Genomic DNA, 21,822 nt, shown 5'->3' on the forward strand with positions numbered 1-21,822 from the left:
TCCCTAGTAGCCACTTGCTATCTAGCCACCTCCCTCACTGTATATATACTGTAATAGCTTGTAAAGAGGTTTTTACAAAGTCATTTAGATTAAAAGATATATAGTGTGTCTCCAGATTGTATTCTTGTTAAAACCACATAAGCTTTTCTTGTCATCTTTCATAATCTGACAGCCTTTTGCTTGCTGATTTACTACTAAAAGAGCTTTGTATTGTCCTTTGCCTCAAACTACACTGTTGATTATGTCTGACAACAAAAAAGGAAAGAAAATTGCAGGGTAACAATATCTAAAAAAATCCAATTTGCTGTTATAAGGCCATTAAGTCCAGCAGGAGATGTTTCCTACACTTACAAAGCTGTGTTTTAGAAGAAAGCAAAATCAGATTAAATAAACAAAAAAATGGCAAAATGAGCACAGATTTAAAGGAATAAAACAGATATCTAGTAGTCAGCTTTCATTTTATTGCAGTACGATTTGAGCAATATAGATAGATAATCCAATTTCAGGGTAGAACATTTCTGTGTTAATGCTCCTTTGTACTTTGTGCTGGTTTTTGCTGGGAAAGGCTTATGAAAATACTTCAACTGCTGAAAATACATTTTTATTTCCTAATATTTTAAATAGAAGAAAAGTACACCACTGTGGAAAAGGGAAATTTGAAGTGTATGTTTAAAATTTTAATTCTGGAATATATTTGGCAAAGTAATAAACCATTTTATTATTGTTTATCATAAACTTAAAAGATTGATCAATAATCACACAAAGCTAGCTCTTTCCTTCACATTCCTCTTCTTTGTGAGTTATCTACTCATCTGCTGTGCTATGGCACTACTATCCGACCATAGCACAATAAATGTCTGGAATGCACACCCACCTAAATTCTAATTCTGCCTCTTTGCCAACTAAGTTGCTGAAGAAGTAAATGTAAAATTCCAATTATTTCAGACAGCACATTTCCCTCTTAGAATGACAATGTTGGTATCAGTGTGTAATCTTTCTACTACTTACATGTTATATTAACAATTTTTCACAGATCCAGGATTGTCATATTTAATCCCTGCCCAGTAATTGTGGAATCTGCACATTTTTCCTGTGTCTGCATGGGTATTTCTTGGGGTGCTCCTACTTTCCTCCCACATCCCCCATTCCACTATGTTGTCTAGATTGATTTGAATTAATGTTGATTTGTGTTTGATGGGGCTGTGAAAAAAACTAATTTTAAGATAATTGTTAGGGCTTTTTTCTTACAAAAATACGACAGCAGTTTGGCCAATTAAACAGGAAAAGGAAAGTCATAACTAGTCATATTAACTAGTTGATATTTTAGCATTTTTAATTGTCTTATGCACTTCATAACATCACTTAGGGCTGTTTTAAATAAGAAAATGTTCCTCCCTGCCTGTTTCAGTGATGTGTGCTGGCAAATACAATCTAATTTAGTATGAGTGAGTTTAATTGTGTACTTCTGCCTTTACGCCTCATCCAACATTGTTTCCAGCCTTGTCCCAAATGTTGCAGGGATAGTCTCTGGGCCCCCATCACCTTGAATCAGATTGTGAGTTTGAGAATATTGTTATTTCAAAACAAGACAGGTCATGCAATGGCAACAGCTAATTTTCTTTTACAGACTGACCACTTCTTTTGATAGATAGATAGATAGATAGATAGATAGATAGATAGATAGATAGATAGATAGATAGATAGATAGATAGATAGATAGATACTTTATTAATGCCAAGGGGAAATTCACATAATCCAGCAGCAGTTTTGTGTGTGCCAATAGAAGGTACAGTAATAATAGAGGCTACAGTATCTAAAGTGAAAAGTTACTCTCAAGTATTTTATTTTTGGTTATTCAATATGTGCAATTTTAGCACAGTTCACACATGTCTTTGTTACTGTTACAGAATTTTTATGTGTAGTATACATTTAAATTAACATAAAACTGATTGATTAGCTGGATATTTTTAAAACAAAAGTATGTTTAAGTGGGGGAAAAATGGATGATTAATGTTCAATTTTGTTTTCAATTATATTGAAAAAAAATATATCAGCATGGGAGGCAAATGCCATTCTGACTCAGAGATTTAACTAGGGTTTGAACCCATGTCCCTGGAGGTTTGCTGCAACAGAATTAACCAGTGTGTCACTTACCATTTTGTACTTAAAAAATAACATAAAATAACTTTCAAGTTCCAGGTACTCCCAACGTGAAGTTTGCATGTTCTTCCTGTGTCTGCGTGAGTTTTCTCTGGGTGCTCCAGTTTGCTCCCATAGTACAAAGAAATGCAGGTTATATGGATTTTCAATGCTAAATAGGCCCCTGATGTGTGTAATGAACTAGTGCATTGCACCCATTGCTTGCAGGGATAGGTTCCAGCTTCCCTTTGCCTATGTGCTGGATAAGCGGGCTTAGAAAATGTATGGATGGATAATCTAGCATAGCATTCTGAAGTCTAATGAATGCATTTCTGGGTCATGGTGATCAGGACCTTTTCTCAGCAGCACAGGACATAGGAAAAAAAAACAGCCTTGGACAGGATGCCAGTCCTTCACAGGGTCCACACATGCACTTACCCAAAAATGATACTTACACCATACCAGTTTTGAATTATCCATCCATCCATCATCCAACCTGCTATATCTTAACTACAGGGTCAAGGGGGTCTGCTGGAGCCAATCCCAGCCAACACAGGGCACAAAGCAGGAAACAAACCCCGGGCAGGGCGCACACACACACACACACACACACACCAAGCACACACTAGGGACAATTTAGGATCGCCAATGCACCTAACCTGCATGTCTTTGGGCGGTGGGAGGAAACCAGAGTACCTGGAGGAAACCCATGCAGACATGGGGGGAACATGCAGACTCCACGCAGGTAGGACCCGGGAAGCAAATCCGGGTCTCCTAACTGCAAGGCAGCAGCACTACCCATTGTGCCACCGTGCTGCCCAATTTTGAATTATCAATTCCTGAAAATTATTTTCACTAGATTAAAATTTATGGCTTCTTTATCATTGGAATATGTTTTAAGGTACAAAAATAATAATGACATTTTGAAGTTTGAATGTACTGTTTCTTTAAAAAGAACACTGCTTATATAGCCATTTTCTTATTCACTTACTCTGCCAAAGAGGAAGCCCACCTGAATCCCAGCACTGCATGCTAGGATGCCATTTCCACAAGAAAGCTTCTTTGACACCATGCCTCCACTTTGAAACAGCACAGATTCTTTTCCCTAACATAAGTTGTAGCTGTAGCTTACGAGATACCTTAGGTAGCCTAAGCCAAAAAGCAGGCATCTCTTTTGTATGGCCTAGGGTGATTTAAGTCATCATTTATGTACTGCAATGGGATTCCTGAGTAGTAAAACGTACCACCAGGTTGGTCCAAAACAGGGTAAAGATGTTGAGACAAACGCTGGTTCTGTATATGTGGGAAGTCTAGACTGTAGCATTCCCAGCACAATAAACAAACCACATAGGTCAAGAAAAAGAAAGCAATGTAAAATTCATCAATGCAACTTCTTGGACGGCATACAGACTTTGATGCTTCAAATACCAAAACCACAATTATACAATTACACTTACTGCTGTCAGGCACCAACATTACTTTAATTGCCTCATTTAAAAGTGGTATCTGCCAACCTTTTGTACTGTGCAATTATTTTAAAAGATAAATGTAGAAAATTTACCATTATGTATTCTCTCCAATTCAAGGTCAATAAACACCAATCAAACATAAGGCCATGCAGAATTTTACTTTATGCCTGCATACACCATTTTCTATCCTTTCCTATGTAATCCTTGCTACCAGGCAATAACTGAGTAACTTTATACATTCCATTCATTAGCTAAGCCTTGTGGCATGTACAATCAATGTCTTTGTGTATTTAAATGATATACATGAACAAACAAGCTACAATGTTCAAGGTAATACCATAACAACAGATTTAGAGCCCTGGAGAATTTACAGAAAAAAGTAAAGGAGCTTATTGGTCAAACTTCACCTGACCTATCACTACTTTTGTATTGCACTAATGAGAAAAAAAATCTTTTTTTTTTTGCTGCCATTTTGTTCCTTTTTAAAGGCTGGATGAATTGGCTTTTATTTAACACAAAGCTTCTAAACAATGTTTTAAAGTATATTTTCTGCATACCATCCCTTAAGCGACCAATAATAAGTACCAATAATTTAAATCTATTCATGATAAATTCATTACAATACCAATTCAGTATCATGTGCCCATAAACTAACTAGCTTCTTGTGATGTTCCATTGCAGAATTTGTTTTATGAAACAATATCCCATTGCTATTGCTGTTGCAAAACACACAGTTCAGCAATTGTTAACCAATGCATCAATACCAAAAAAACGTTCTATCTACACCCTAGAGATTGTCGTCAACACTGTGGATCATATGGAAAGAAATTCACTTAAATTAACACTTCAATTATCACAATATATAGGAATGTCACTGAAGTTTATATCAGTGTGATTAACAGGCTACTTTCTTACTTTCTTTATTGTACAGTGTATGTTACATATACTGTATGTATGTATATATATGTGTATATATATATATATATATATATATATATATATATATATATATATATATATATATATATATATATATATATATATATATATATATATACTGTATATATATATATATATATATATATGTATATATATGTGTATATAGTGGACCATATTTATGTATATAACATTTAAACTACTGTGTGAAAAGTATCGAAAATGGCATCCCTGTGTAGCCTGAGAATGGGAGTAACAATGTGCTGGACCAGGCAAACCCTGCTGTGTTTGAGTACAGAATGGTGGCAAATCGCTTGTCACTAGAGCAGCGAGTACATTGTGTGCGTTTATTCTGTGCAACAAACTATGCGGTGGTGAAATGAAGGATAGCGGTTGAGTTTGCAGTCAGTGGCACTAGAGTGCTAATCATCGCAAGAATAAACACAAAATTCAACATCAGTGGTACTGTTTTGCAAGCGAAATGAGTAGGTAGGGTCAGAAGTGTGCTTACCAATGCCAACACAGCTCTGGTTGCAAATGCCTTACAAAGGTGAGTTCTTCTTTAGGCATATATCGATCTGGTCCATTGGTGAACCACGCCATAGAGAACAGGGGATGAAAAAACATTTATATATATGTTGCGTAAATGCATATAGCAGACAGCTTAAGGACTCTGGTGATTGCAATTTCCTGCTGCTCCAGGGGTTGGAGCTGTTTGCTAATGCCTTTTTCTTCCTCTCACTGCAGATCAGAAGATTGATGGTTATACCACCACTATCGTCACTTGCGGTGTTCATCCACCTGGACCCACCTCTCTCTGCCTGAAGAACCAAAGTCCAGAAGATCTCCCATCTTGAGTTAGTTCATTAGAGAACTTGCATCAAGATATTGGCACTATTATATGCATGTTTTTCTTTGTTTTCAAAACTTCAGTTAATGGTAAAAGTTAATTGTATTTACATACAATCCTATGGGGGAAATTACTTCGGTTCACGACCAAATCGGTTTACAACCAGAGTTTTGGAAGGAATTACGGTCGTGAACCGAGGTTCAACTGTATCTATCTATCTATCTATCTATCTATCTATCTATCTATCTATCTATCTATCTATATATATATATATATATATATATATATATATATATATATATATATATATATATATATATATATATATATATATATATATATATATATATATATATATATATATATATATATAGTGGAAGATCACAAAAACTACAGAAAGATACCAGGAAATACAAGTCCAAAAGCACACAATTTTCATTTCTTTTCTTTAACACACACAATACAGTGCACAAATCATCCCAATTAGGCTCAGTCCTTTTTACTTTTGCTTCCTTTTTCTCTTCTGCCGCCTCCATTTCTCTCCCGCAAGCTCTGTCCTCTGCCTCCTGACTCCGGCTCCCTGAATGGAGTGAGGCAGCCTCTTTTATACTGCACCCGGAAGTGCTCCAGGAGCTCCCAGATCATCTTCCAGCAGCACTTCTGGGTATGACAGACCAAGGCTCCGGAGATGTCCAGACACCCCCTGTCATTGCAAACCAGAGGTACTGCTGTTGACATGTCATCTCCCCCAGTTCTCTTCTCAGAAGGACGTCCCGACCAGGTAAGACCCCCGGGCCGGCTGACACTATATATATAGAATGTATAATGTAGAATCAGATATCACAAGTGTTTGAACTACTGGCTTCTGGTCCAGGCACAGCTGATAATGAGGACCAATGGATTTGCAGGCATCACAGATCTTTTTATTTGGTATTTGGGTGCATTCTCTACCATTGACTGTTTTCAATGTATTGATTGTTGTTGTTTTGTGAGATATAACTTATCTTTGACATGACCACATTAAAGAAAAAGTCCACTGTTATGAGGTGTGGTGATTGCAAGGGCTACCTCTTTGCCCAGTCCATTTGTTTGGCCCCCATGATGGTAGTAGGGAGGTGCTCACCCCTGCTGGAAATAAAATTGGTCCTTATCCCTAAACCCCTCTTGAATCAGTGGCATGACGAATTTCTGCAGCAAGTTCAAAAAACCGGCACCAGTTGCAGTGTTGTCTTAATAAACACTGTATTTATAAATATTCAAAGTGTGTATACATTTTTGGGACAACCTGTGTGTGTATATGCACACACACACACACACACACACACACATATATATAGGATATAAACATTGTATGTGGTATATGTAATTATGTACAATAAAAGTTTTTTAAAATAAAGATAAAAAAAAGTTATGTATGATGGTAAGCCAAAACATTATGACCACCTTCCTAATATGCTGTTGCTTCTCTGTGTGGCAGCCAAACAACTCTGTCCCACTGAAGTATGGACTCTGCAAGTCCTTTGAAGGTGTGCTGCAGTATAAGGCACCTGGACATTCGAGGCAGATCCTCTGACTCCTGTAAAATGCAAAGTGGAACCGCCGCGAATCAGACTCATTTTTCCAACACATCCCACAGATGTTTAATTGGATTGAGATTTGGAGAATTTGGAGGCAAGAACAACACTTTGAACTCTTCAGCATGTTTTTCAAATCATTCCTGAAAAATCTGTGTAGTGTGGCAGGCCACATTACCCTTCTGAAAAATGCTACTTTCACTGGGGAATACCATTGCAATGAAGGAGTGTACCTCGTCTGCATGGATATTAAAGTAGGTAGTATGTGTCAAATTAACATCCGCATGAATGCCCAGAAATTTTATTTAAATTTTAAATATAAGTAATTTTTATTTAGTCGACAGAAATATCTTTGGTAGGAATGTAAGTTAAATTTAGTCATCATTGCATAAATTTTTCTTCACCATAGAAATGTAAAGACTAAATTCAGCTTACATTCCTACCAAAGATATTTCTGTTGACTAAATAGAACCTACTTATATCCAAATAGAACTTGAAAAGATATATTTTTTCGAATCTGAGCACGCATTTTAGATCAACTTAACGCGCACTACATCGAGCCCCGTGCTATTGTGCTCTGGCTTGCCTGCCTCAATAAGTCACTGTCGCTTCGCTCTTACTTTTTTACCATTCATTTAATCATGGGCCTCTCTACAGTTTTGTTTATTTTCGGGTTGTAATGTTCATTAAATTTACGTATGATCTGGTCCATTGGCGGACCGTGCATCTCACACCTAGGCCTTCAGTACTGCTCCGTCTTAATCAACCCGCCCCTCAAAAACTAATTTATGGTTATAAAAACCATCTTAATATGCAGAAATACAGTATAAAGAGCTGCTGCATCGCAGATAGATAACTCCTGTAACCACAATAAATGCCTTTATTGAACAGACAAAACAGGGGTGAACAAGTTCCTTTCTACTGCAGCCACAGCCATGACACACATAAAAAACATCAATAATAACTCATAAACTTGCAATATTATTTAGGAAAATTGCAACATTTTACTCACCAAAAATTCGGATTATTTGTAAACAAAATCCATCCTCCTCTCTTACCTCAAAAACAGTTCAATCACTCTGTCGTACGGATTATCCATGCGCCTCAGTTCCATTAAAAAGTCCCTTTCTATCGCCATCAAAGCTAATGCTGAAAATCGATCGGCTTCTATCCAATCAACGGGTCTGAATACGGTGACGTCGCCGTACGCCTGCTAGAGGGCCGTACTGACACCAACTCAAAATCTGATTGGTTGAAGCAACAGGTTAATCGACATTTTTTCTGTGTTAGAGTGCATGCACAACGGATTGTAAAGTCCTCTCTGCCTGTCAACAAATGATGGCTGAAATGTGATTGGTTAAATGCTTTAATACGAAAATACATGCCTGGAAGCAGCACAACCATTGGAAAAGCTATGAAAGGAAGCGGACAGACTATTTGTAATTATTTAATAAGTATTCATGGAAAAAATATACAGTGGTGTGAAAAACTATTTGCCCCCTTCCTGATTTCTTATTCTTTTGCATGTTTGTCACACAAAATGTTTCTGATCATCAAACACATTTAACCATTAGTCAAATATAACACAAGTAAACACAAAATGCAGTTTTTAAATGATGGTTTTATTATTTAGGGAGAAACAAAATCCAAACCTACATGGCCCTGTGTGAAAAAGTAATTGCCCCCTTGTTCAAAAATAACCTAACTGTGGTGTATCACACCTGAGTTCAATTTCCGTAGCCACCCCCAGGCCTGATTACTGCCACACCTGTTTCAATCAAGAAATCACTTAAACAGGAGCAGCCTGACACAGAGAAGTAGACCAAAAGCACCTCAAACGCTAGACATCATGCCAAGATCCAAAGAAATTCAGGAACAAATGAGAACAGAAGTAATTGAGACCTATCAGTCTGGTAAAGGTTATAAAGCCATTTCTAAAGCTTTGGGACTCCAGCGAACCACAGTGAGAGCCATTATCCACAAATGGCAAAAACATGGAACAGTGGTGAACCTTCCCAGGTGTGGCCGGCCGACCAAAATTACCCCAAGAGCGCAGAGACGACTCATCCGAGAGGTCACAAAAGACCCCAGGACAACGTCTAAAGAACTGCAGGCCTCACTTGCCTCAATTAAGGTCAGTGTTCACGACTCCACCATAAGAAAGAGACTGGGCAAAACGGCTTGCATGGCAGATTTCCAAGACGCAAACCACTGTTAAGCAAAAAGAACATTAGGGCTCGTCTCAATTTTGCTAAGAAACATCTCAATGATTGCCAAGACTTTTGGGAAAATACCTTGTGGACTGATGAGACAAAAGTTGAACTTTTTGGAAGGCAAATGTCGCCTTACGCGTAGAATTTCGAAATGAAATCTGCCCAACTTTTGTAAGTAAGCTGTAAGGAATGAGCCTGCCAAATTTCAGCCTTCTACCTACATGGGAAGTTGGAGAATCAGTGATGAGTGAGTCAGTCAGTGAGTGAGTGAGTGAGTGAGTGAGTGAGTCAGTCAGTCAGTGAGTCAGTCAGTCAGTCAGTGAGGGCTTTGCCTTTTATTAGTATAGATATACACACACAAATACATAAAATACACACACATACAGCACCTAAAACCTAATGTAACAGTATATATTAGATACTTTATGTATATATGTTTTGAATAGTTAAGCAAGAGGTTAACATGCTACCTTAGGCTATGATCAGACCTATGTAGTGTAGGTGATATATGTCCATTCTTTTTTACAGAGCTGATCTGGTTAATTTATTTGTCTGGGGTATCTTGAATGAGCAGACATCACTTACTATAAATCATGCTACATCGTTTCAAATAGGCCATTATAAAATTTAATTCATTCTGTCATAAATTTACTCCTATGTTTAGGATCACTGTCATGCTGCTTGACCCAGCTTCTTTATCCTATATCCTACAAATAGGCATATATCCTGGTATTTCTGGTTGATCTTCCATACACCCTGAAATTCATTCTTCCTTCAATAACTTCAGACTGCCCAGGCGCCAAGGAAGCAAGGCAGTCTCAGACTGTAATGTTTCCACTACTATGCTTCACATTTTGAATGAGATTTGGTGCCAGTATTCAGTGTTTTGTTATCTCCAAACACAGAACTGTGCATGTATATTAAAAATTTCAACTCATATTTCATCTGTCCCCAGAACTCTGCTTCAGCCATGGTATTTAACATTCAGGTGGTCTTTAGCAAACCTGAGATAAGCAGGTTAAGTTAATGTTAGTTTTTGTTTTTTTATATGGCAACCTTCCCTGAACACTGCAATTGTTAAGTGTTTCTCTTATTGTACAGTCATGGATTCAGATGTATTGAATGTAAGGAGGACTGAAAATATTTAGTTCATTGTCAGCTATGTCATGATTTAATTTAAGATCACAATGTTGTGATCATCTTAGGTTATTTTTAGTTACTTATATTTCTTTTTATCATCTTAGCATTATACGATGATGACATCCCCAGGTTCTTTTTGGTTGCAATGATGGCATGTGTAACTACAGGTAAGTCCTGCGTACAAATAATGCTCTTGAGCGGTGATTACATTTTGATAGCATGATTGACTGCATGTGTATGGTGTATTTGATATAGACAAGCCCATGATGGATGTGCCTCTGTTAAACACCCAGTCACAACACTGGAAAAAAAAACTTGCTTCTGACTGTTTAATAGGCCATAATTGGAACAAATACTATACTACACACAAGTACAGCATATCTGTCTATAACAAAGAACACTGTAAGAAAAACACTATTTTAAGTTATCTGATGAAGGTTCAAAAGTTTTAATTACAGAGTAGTATGAAGACAATCCAATCAATTTATTTATTTGAATCATGATCACATATAATAAATTGACTTCTTTACCTTGTGTTAGTTGTGTTGGCTTTGTTACAGGAACTCCATCTAACATACATAGGTTTCCACAAGGATCCAAGGTGATGATTCCATTCTTATTCTCTATGAAGCAATGTTCTGCAGCAATTCCAGGTCCTTCTATTATTATATCCTGGGGTGCAGGGGCATCTGCACGTCCAATCTTTGTTCTGCCTGCAGATATAAAAAAAACCATTTTGTATTTAAGTTATTTTAATTAACCTACATTTTTTCATAGCCAGCAAAAAAAAAATAATTTATGAAGAAGATACAATAGCAGAGAAATGTTTTCCTTCTGTAATTCAGTCACCGTTTGTTAGACGTACTGTAACCACAGTGTAGAGTGTTCTTTAGGTACTGTATGTGTAATGGATTGACTTTGTTTTCATGACGCAGTTTTAGCTTGTATCCATTAATTGATGACTGCAGCATATTACAGTTTCAAAACTTAATGAATACTAAAAAATTACTTACATTTTAATAGCTTATGAGCTGTTATTAATCTGTGGAAAATTAATCTCATTAATTTAACAATATAAGAGTGAAGATGTTAGAAGGGGAAAAATATTACTGTGCTAGTCTTTTTTGTTAAGAACAAAAAGGAGACATCGAGGTGACAATGGCTTTTTGGTTTTAAATACTGTAATTAAGTTACTCAGGCTGATAAGTTATTTAGAATGCCAAACAAGGTGAGTCATAGTATCAGCTGGTTACAGCCAACGTATACAGCATGAAAAGATTTGAAAAGAGAGAGAAAAGAGGAAGATGGATGTCATGCACTACTTAGCTTTGATTTGCAGGCTTTTATAAATCTTGGCAGAATAACTGTAATAATACAGCACTTTATAATGAAAAAAAATATTACCATATATTGATGGAAGGGCTGAGTTAGAATTAGGACAATAGAAAAACATCAGTTGATTTTTTTAGAAAAATGAGAGAACTTAAAAATATAAGATAAGATAAAAAGACAGTGTCCCGGGTGCTGGAGTCTATCAAAATACATTGGACACAAGGTTCAAAATTACTCTGGGCCAGGAGACAGTTGATCACATTTACATGCATGCATGTAGACAAAGGATGAGTGTCCAAACTACAAAAAAGAGTGACTGAACCAGGAACTGAGTTCAAGACTTTGGTGGTGGTTACACACTGCTCAGTCATGTCACCTAATAAAATAACGATTGTACGAAATTTATTGTTGTTAAAATCAGTGGTTTTAAATACGATACTAAGTTAGGGTGGGGTGGTTTCTGAAGAGATGCTTGTGCTGTTTTTATTTGGGCTTTAATTAGAAATATTAGTGATGAATAACTCTGATACTGAAATTTAATTTATCAAAATGATACAGATACAAGCCTAAAACATTTGTCATAGTCATTTTGTTGTAAATAATTTCAGATATTTTTCAAAAACTTCTTAAATGCTGTTCAAATATTGGAAGTATGATGCAGTTTCTATAATTCTGGTGAGCTTAGACATCCAAGAGAAATGAACGTCTATCTATCTATCTATCTATCTATCTATCTATCTATCTATCTATCTATCTATCTATCTATCTATCTATCTATCTGAAATGTTTTTGATGACATAGCAGATGAAGTGTGCAATATCTATTTATTTTTTAACCCATTTTTTCTACTAAGGTGCTGTGGGGAGCCTGATTCTGCCCTAGTAGCAGTTTGCACAAGCCCGAAAAAAACCCTGGATGGGATATCAATGTATTGCAAGGCACACTCTTATTGGGCAAGTTTATATTTTCCAGTCATCTAACACACATCAATGGGATGAAAACCAGATTACTTGTAGATCAAGATTACTAAAGGTCTTTGATGTGAACTTTTAGTGTACTGTATATCTATAGCTGTACAGGCACTGCCAATACAGGGATTTGAGCACAGGACTTTGGGGCTATGAAACACAAATTTTAGCCACTACACCACCATTTCTCAGTATATCATATATCATAGGTTTCATGATATAATTACTATATAATAATATAATATAGTTACTATAAAATAATACAATTACTACTTAATGATATAATATAATTATAATGGAAAAATTGATAATTGTTTCTATATGGTTGAAACATACTGTATGCACCATAACAATGCCAATTAATTAAACAATAGTAACAGTGAATTACTACTGTACATAGTCACTGTAAGAATTGACTGTGTTGCTGCTAATAGTTTGAGATATTAGGTTGATGGGAAAAGCACTGTTTATTTTGTCAATAGGGGAAAATCTATTATAAGCTAAAGATTAATGGGCAAGTTGCCTTCCAGGCTGAATATCAAGCTGCATTGTGATCTTATTCATGGACGTGTCCTGGCAACACATTCCACTTGTTTACGACTGTCTTCAGAAACAATCTTTTGTTCTAAATAGGCTTGTCTTCAGTCTCAAATACTGGTACTCCCAGTGCAGTATTTGGAAGATATCAACTTGGTCTTATTGTATCACTTAGTATTCGAGTAAGTCATGTTGTGAGGATTGTTAATACTTGTTACAAGCATGCCAAACTGTCACAATCAAGCATGTAAATTGAATAATCAGTACTTTAAATAATTTATTAGAACAGATACATGTGTAATAGTTGGTGATCTGTAGTATGCTGAGCCTATACCTATATTATTTTAAAATCCTGGTCCTGCAAGCATAAGAGGCTCTCTCAGTATTTCAGCAGCAGAAAACAATCAAAATGGACAATTTATTAAAGATAGTAAGGAGGAACTAATCTATAGAGAAAATCAAATAACAAATACTCTCAATTCATATTTCCCTAAGTCTTCACCTTTGAAGAGGCTGGAAATCTCTAAGTAACTACTGATAAATGATTTTAATATTACAAGATGGAATCACTGCTACATGTAAAAAAGCTGAATCAGAATCAAAATTCACTTTATTGGCCAGGTAAAATAATGTGTAGTAGGATTTTTTTTTCTGAAAAAGCTTATCTTAAATAAATCTTTAGAAACGGGTAACATTTATTCAAGAGAGCTCAAGGAAGCCAACAATATAGAACCTATAAAATGAGCATTTTTAAGAAATCATTGTATTCTGGGGAAAATTTCTAAAGATTGGAAACTAGCGAGCATCATTTTGTTATATAAAAATGCGATTGAGATGTGTTTACTGTAATATTAGCTTCATGAAAGTGGGCAACAGGCTATAGTGCAAGGAACTCTTTCTGAATTATGTGGTGTTAAAATTGGGGTCACACAAGAATTAATGATGGGACAGCAGTTCTTTTTAATTGATCTCTATGGATTAGAAAAGAATGTCACTTACAATTTGATAACATTTACTGATGCCATTAAGGGGGCTGGCAGATAAATTAAAGTTTAACAGATATGTGGCAGATGAAGATTACTGAAAATAAATGCAAGGAATTACATATAGCAGGCAAAAATATTAGACAAATACAAAATAAGGAGGTCTGAGGCTTCACGGTTTACCTCATGAAAGAGATTTAAGATTTGTGACTTATCATTTTCTATACTCAGTGTACAAAAGTGATTACAAAGGCTAATTTATTACTTGATGACATAACATACTGTGTTGAGTACAAATTTATAAAAATTAGCTGAACCTGTAGAATTCAATTATGAGTTTTTGATCTGCAGTCTGTATGCAGTATTGGTCTCCATATTACAAAAATGACATAGATAGAAGGAATTAGCTACTAAACTAAATATGGGAATGCAGGGTATGAGCTCCTAAAAAAGACTGAAGAAACTTTTAAGTTTAAGCAGCCAAGGAACAAGAGGTGAAATGATAGGAGCTTATAAAATTATGAAGGAAATTAGTATGGTAGATGCCAGATATAACTTTAAAATATTTTTAAGAATATGTGAACAAAGATGAAACACAATACCAGGAAGAACATTGGGGACATTTAAATCTCTCTTTGACAATTTTCTGAAAGCATTAAGTGAGTTGAGATTAATGAGCTACATTGAAACAAATGGTTTGTTCTTGTCAATCTTTTCTTGTGATCTTATGAAGGAAAAAATGAGGATACATTTACACACAAGTTCAATAAATGTTTTTCTGATTTCTTGGCATATCCAATGAAAATTGTATGTTCTTCACATAGATTATTTGGAGCATAATTCTCAAAATGAAATCGATGTAAAGTCACCAAGATGAAATGTTCAAGGTGAAGTATGTACTGCCGTGGAACAGGGAGAAGAAAACATCTAGCACAATGTGTGTGTGTTTTTTACTGAATCCAGAATTCTGAACAATGTTGATAGCACCCTCCTGCCATAAATGGTGGCAACCTGCTGATGTCAACCAATGCACTTTCCTGTTAGCAAAAACCTGGTTGCTAATGACAAATAAACAAAAAAGTGGCTAATATAAAAGATATAATAAAAGGTCAGAAAAGAAAAATGTAATATTAAAGAATACCGAATCCAAAATAGCAAAATATGGCCAGAATAAAATTTTATAACTAGAAACAAACTCAGAATCATCACACATAAATATCCTAAGTCACTTTCTGTGTAGATTTAATCTTTAACTTTGGCAATATAAGTCATTGAGCTATAGATACTGTATATGAACTGCTAAATTCCACTGGGTAGGAGTGGGTGCCTCTGAGACGAATGTAAGAGTGCCATTTTTAAAGCAAAACCTGCTGGCATGGTTAACAATGTCTTCAAGCTTCTCTGTGGATGATATAACATACAGTATATCATTGCATTTTACTATTGGTTAGGGGTAGGTTTGAATTATTTCTAAATTAATAATTAATTGACAGAATCGGTTGAAAGACTGGCTGCACACAATATCCTGTATAATAAAGCTGTTAATGTATTGTGAAAAGTGCTCTGAATGATTCTCACCTAACAATCCATCACATATTAATTTCACAGAAAAAAGGGAAATTTGATATTTCAAGTTACAGCCTTTCAAAAACATCATTGAAACAGTTTCTAAAAGCTGTAGTGTTCAACCCATCTGTACAATATGCTTAAACATTGTGTTACACTTGCCATTTTATAATGCTTCCTATGCAGATGTAGTGATCAGATAATACTGTATACAAGTATACCTCATTGAAACAGAAGCATGTACAGTCACACAAAAGACTGGATCTAAAAGAATAATCTCAATTGCTTTTACTGTTACAGTGAAAATTAATCCTAAGAGCACTGAAGAGAAAAAAAAGAAGTACTACTTCACATGGAGGATCGTTCCTCCCCCACACTATGCGAATTTCACCCGGGGTTGGTGTAAACGTTAACATTATACAAAGTTATTGTCTGTTTTACCAACATTTTTATCACTCTTTAATTCAATATTGTTCTTTTTGTATCAGTATACTGCTGCTGGATTATGTGAATTTCCCCTTGGGATTAATAAAGTATCTATCTATCTATCTATCTATCTATCTATCTATCTATCTATCTATCTATCTATCTATCTATCTATCTATCTATCTATCTATCTATCTATCTATCTATCTATCTATCTATCTATCTATCTATCTATCTATCTATCTATCTATCTATCTATCTGCTAGCTAGCAGTTTAATAACCTATTCATTATATCTTGGTTATTATATAATATTAAGCCTTGACAGGCTTCTGATCTTGTTTGTACTTTGATGTACTATGCTAACAGATAATCATTAATTACTATGAACTCTTATTCCATAATGGTGACTATAACAAACATTTTAATTGACCTGAAATATCCACACTAATATGTGGCTCATACCACCGAAGCAGTTTGTATTCAAACCCTTTCTTATAAAAATTAGCATACCTCTACCTTTCCATCTTTTTAATAGTCCTTTATAAATCATGTATACATATTGTGTTTATCCTCATCCTCATTTGTATGAAATAGCTAGGTTTCTCTTACTGCTTTAATATCATAACATTGGCAGCACATAAATACAGTACATTGTGCTGGAAACTGAAGGCTTAAAAAACAAATATACTTATTGAGTAAGCAAGTTTATGTCATGTATATAAAATATGAATTTGTTATCAGTACGTCAGCTTGTTTTTTGTGGGTCTTTGTTTAAAATATCAAGTATGTCTTTATTAATACTAAAACTTCATAAAGGGCAGGTAATCAGAATATGACAAGTTTTCAAATATATTGTAAGCTGACACCTATTAATGTAATACATATGCTTGAAATATGGAAAATAACACAGAGAAAAACCTGTACTGAGACACAGAGAGGTGCAAAAACAGACATAGAGTTTAATGTGCACTATTTTTTTCTCTCCATGAAAATGTCAATGAAAAAATACATTGTACATTGAAAATGAGTTAATTTAGTAACTGTAAACAATGACAAACATCACACACACTAGCCATGTCATTCGATGTGAGTCAGTCATTTGCTGTTTATCAGTGTAGTGTAGTTGAGATAGCTGCTTACTCGCTTACTACACTTTCAGTTAAATAAAAATGAAAAAGAGGGATAAGTATTCACAGAAATCTACAGTATATCTATGTACATCACAACACACAACCCAATGCCTAGAATATAGATGTATTGCACTTGAGCCTAGATCTTAGTAGTTTTCATTAACATAACACCATGCATTCAGTTTTTGGAACATATTTCTGGATATTCGTTTTGTTTGTTTTATCATCTCTGTACTTGCCACACTTCTACTTCATATTATGGCATCATTGTCCTGATTTCTGCCGAAGCTTTAGACTGACCTCTGCTTTGTAAAAGCTTTCAGTACAAAACTAACATAGGATTTTCTTTAAATGACAAGGCAATTGACTTTACAAAAGCTAAGCAAACTATGAGCATCATGGCACTTAACATTCCAAAGCGTTTTTTCTTTTTTTTTTTTTTTACGTAGCTTAGTCTTTTTGTTTTCCTCCACGTGCAGAAAAAGACAGCTAATACTGCCCAAGGACACAATTATTTTAAAAAAAGTAAGCGGCTGAGTGATACCATTTAAACTGTTCTTTTCTAAGCTTGACTTCCTTCATAAAATGACAAATACATGTCTGATAATACTGGCTAAGCTGACAAAAGTGGAAAAGATACAAACACATTCACTGGACATTGTTTAGGCAAAGGGTGTAAAAGAAAAGTATCCCACAATTCCAAAAAAGAAACAAAACAACTAAAGTTTAATAATAGTGCAGAACCATTCAAGGCTATTAAAAAAGAAAAAAGATTCTGTAGATCTTAATCTTTCAGGATTAGGAAATATTGAACCCCTGGGTACTGCTTCTTTATCTGCACAGCAAACATGAATGCAACCACAAATCTTAAGTCAAGTAAATACAACATTAGTTTTAATTGAATAGTACCACCTCTGAATAGTTTCACTTTGGTATGTAAAGCAAAATAAAACTTAAGATAGTAAGTACTATATTAGTCTACTATATAAATAAAATCCTAATACCTTCTGCTTGTCTTTTTCAGCTGTATTTGATGTCATTTATAAGGTTTACACACAAAATAACTTTTTTCAACCCTCAGTTCACATCTTGTCTGTTTGTTTGTTTGTTCATCAATTAATCAAAAATGGTCGACATGATTTTCACAAAATCTTGTATATAGCTTGTCGTTAGTCTATCTTAAACTATAAGCAATATGCCTTTTCAAAAATTTTATCAGGGAGAGGAGATTATAATGTGGGAGCCACACATACACTGTACATTATTTTGAAATGGCTGAGTCAATCTTAAAGAAATTTTGCATTTTTAATAAAGCTGATCCAGCTTAAAATACAGGTTACATGGCATTCAAAAATATATTTGGGAAGTTTGGTTGTAATTGAGATGGCAAAAAAATCCGAAACGAATTAGTCAATGGTAATGAATTTGGCATATAGTTTATTTTTGGCCCTGCTTACAATGAAGCCTGCATTCTGGGATATGTGGGGTTGGGTGGTGTGATGGGGACCAACACAAGAACTGTGCATCACTTGAAGAATTTTTTATTTACATTATTGTTCACACAATTTTAAAAAACTGAGTTCATGGAGTTTTAACAATTTCACTGGGTAGTCATAATCGGAGGGGCAACATCACAAAAACCAAACATTACTCCAGAAAGGGTGAGTGGATGTTCATAAAATTTTGTATGTATGTTACAGTGAACTTATCTTAACATACAGAGTTTGTGGAGTTTTAAAAGTCTCATCATGTATTGGACTTCATCAGTAAGGGAAGTAAACAAAAACCTCTACTTTTGTCAATTTTACAAGCTGTATCAATGACTCAGTTATTCAACAAGCCATCCAGTTTATGAATCTGTGATTATGTAAGAGATATATTTTAGATAATATAGATAATAGTTTGATTTAATACATTTAAAGTACAGCTACAAATAATTTTGTTATTGTGTATAATTCAGTTCAGTTGTTTGTGATCTTTTTCCTTGGACAAAGTAAATGTATTTGTTAGATCTGGAGAGAGAAGGACAGGGGAAAAAACAAGTTTTTTGGTATGCTTGGTGCACAAGTAAAGAAAAGGTTGAAAAGGAACCTATGGCTTCAGTGTCTTCACTCAACCTTTACAAACTTGTAACTAAACATCTATTCTTTAAACTTCATTCGATCAGGAAATACAAAGAAGTTGTTCCAGCCCTGAAATGAGTTACCACAAACATGGAACACAATTATACACAAAAAAAATAATTTCTCAATTTATGAGAATAGGGAAATTTATAGAGAGGTAGTGTGGATCAGTGGTTCTCAAGTCCAGCCCTCTAACTAGTTTCTCAATCAGTCAGTCATTAACTAGTTTCTCAATCAGTCAGTCATTATTACCTTTAATTGACCTCATTGTGGCGGCACGGTGGCGCAGTGGTAGTGCTGCTGCTTTGCAGTTAGGAGACCCGGGTTCGCTTCCCAGGTCCTCCCTGCGTGGAGTTTGCATGTTCTCCCCGTGTCTGCGTGGGTTTCCTCCCACAATCCAAAGACATGCAAATTAGGTGGATTGGGGATTCTAAATTGTGTTTGTGTGTGTCCTGCGGTGGGTTGGCACCCTGCCCAGGATTGGTTCCTGCCTTGTTGGCTGGGATTGGCTCCAGCAGACCCCCATGACCCTGTAATTGGATTCAGCGGGATAGACAATGGATGACCTCATTGTTTAATTAGCTGTCTCATTTTCTTCCTTTTATTTTGCCTTTAGAAAAGTGCAGTACTGTCTGATTTACACTTATAGGAAATTAAGACATATTTGTATATTTTCTGTATGTGTAAATGCTTACTTTGTTTTGTTTTTTTAATTCACTTTTTCTGTTTGCTTTCTTAATCATCTGAATACCGAACAGAGCAGACATCAGCACAAATGACTCTGTAAGGAGTGGCTACTTTAATGCTACCCACTTGTATGCTCATTACTAAATAAATGTGCAAATCACAAGAACATTAATAAATAAAAAAAACATATTTATAAGGAAAAAGAATTAATTCTTTCTCATCTAACACATATAAATTCCTACTTGATTCAGTAAAAACATAGCACAACCAGTTTTTAATATCCAGATTGTCATATAAAAGCAGAAGCTGGGAAATAATGGCTTGCTTAAATAAGGTAGGAGTCCAATTCAGAGAAGAAATGAGATGAACCAAAAACCTGCAGCCACAGGGGTGCGTGGGGACTGAATGTTAAGGACCACTGCTGAAGATGATGGATGGGACACTCACATTTCAGCCAGCAATGACAAAAGTGTCAACATTTAAAAAACATAAATATTTGCTTTCCTACCTCAACTACACCATTATATGAATATATCTGAAGAACATTGGGTATTTTGGCTAGTTACTTTATATATTTCAAGGCATCTACAGCACAGCAATAAATCTATTAGCACAATAAATGGTGAGAATTAAACAAAAATACACAGGTACAGAAGAAGATTGATGTGGATAGTCTGTATTGCAGGCTATGAACAAAGAGTACAATCTTTAAAAATAAAATCATTTAAACACTTGGCAGCATGTGGTCAATTGTAGAAACAAGTGGGAGCTAAGCAAGAAATGCCCATATAAAAATATGTGTGTATGTTCCAAATTCAGTACTGCTCTGCATATTTTTTCAGATCCTCCATTTCTGTTCCCTCTAGGTCAGCTATTGCTGTTAATATTACAATCTATAGTCAAGGGTGCATTCTGGTACAAACCAAAGCAGTGGGACAGAATAACAGTTCTTGAGATCCAGGACTGCTTTTTGTATTTTTGTACTTCATTGATATGTAGAACAAATTGCAGAAACATTTTGAAAATACAAAAACATGTCTGCATAAGTTTAGCCCCATCAATATGCAGCAAACACTTAACGACTGACATTGTTCTCTCTCTATTAATAATACTCTGCACAGTAATTGCTAATGAAGGCCTCCACTGGCCAAGGGCAAGAGTAACTTAGTTCAGGGAGTTAAGGATTACAGCGAGCAGATGTGTGTGTAATTCGTATAATCTTGTGGCAATGCTCTGAAACAAATATACAAAAAAATTTCCCATTTTAAAGAAATGCTTACAGTACCTTCCTCCAAAGGCAGCAGTGTAATTGCAGTACTTAGACGTCCACTCCCCAGGCTGACTAGATGAGGCTTTACAGTCTGGACTTTTAATCCTTTTCCAGTGTCAATAAAATCCAGAGGTGGGCACTTAGGAATAAAGAAATGAACTTGTTTAGGAAAACTTTATTTTTCTGAACAATTCTAATATATTAAACAGAATAATAAACAGCCCCATCCTGTACCTTGTGTCTGCTTCTGTTTTAGCGTTGGTAAACTAATGTAAAAACTGTCACAATGAAATAATCTATGGAAATATGTTGACAGCCTTCAGATAAAATAGATTATATTGTACAGTGTGACAAAATTGGCCTTTAGCTTGTATAAAAGCATTTACAATTATTTTATAACTAGTTATTAACTGAAACTCCAGAAGTATCCAGAATGTGGGACATTTGTTTATGATGAAAAGCATTTTAACAAGTTAT

General features: G+C 35.2%; 1 protein-coding gene across 1 annotated transcript in view; it reads right to left on the minus strand.

The window, feature by feature from the left end:
• The window catches only part of phldb2b (pleckstrin homology-like domain, family B, member 2b), a 299,785-nt gene that overhangs the window by 211,982 nt on the left and 65,981 nt on the right, over positions 1-21,822 (minus strand). Inside the window, exons 3-4 of the mRNA XM_039745516.1 lie at positions 21,361-21,484; positions 10,852-11,034 (exon numbers count right to left, since the gene is read on the minus strand). Coding sequence (XP_039601450.1) covers positions 10,852-11,034; positions 21,361-21,484 — 307 coding nt within the window. The remainder of the gene's footprint in view (positions 1-10,851; positions 11,035-21,360; positions 21,485-21,822) is intronic.

Source organism: Polypterus senegalus, chromosome 2 (genome assembly GCF_016835505.1).
Source record: "Polypterus senegalus isolate Bchr_013 chromosome 2, ASM1683550v1, whole genome shotgun sequence".
Classification (NCBI taxonomy): Eukaryota; Metazoa; Chordata; class Cladistia; order Polypteriformes; family Polypteridae; genus Polypterus; species Polypterus senegalus.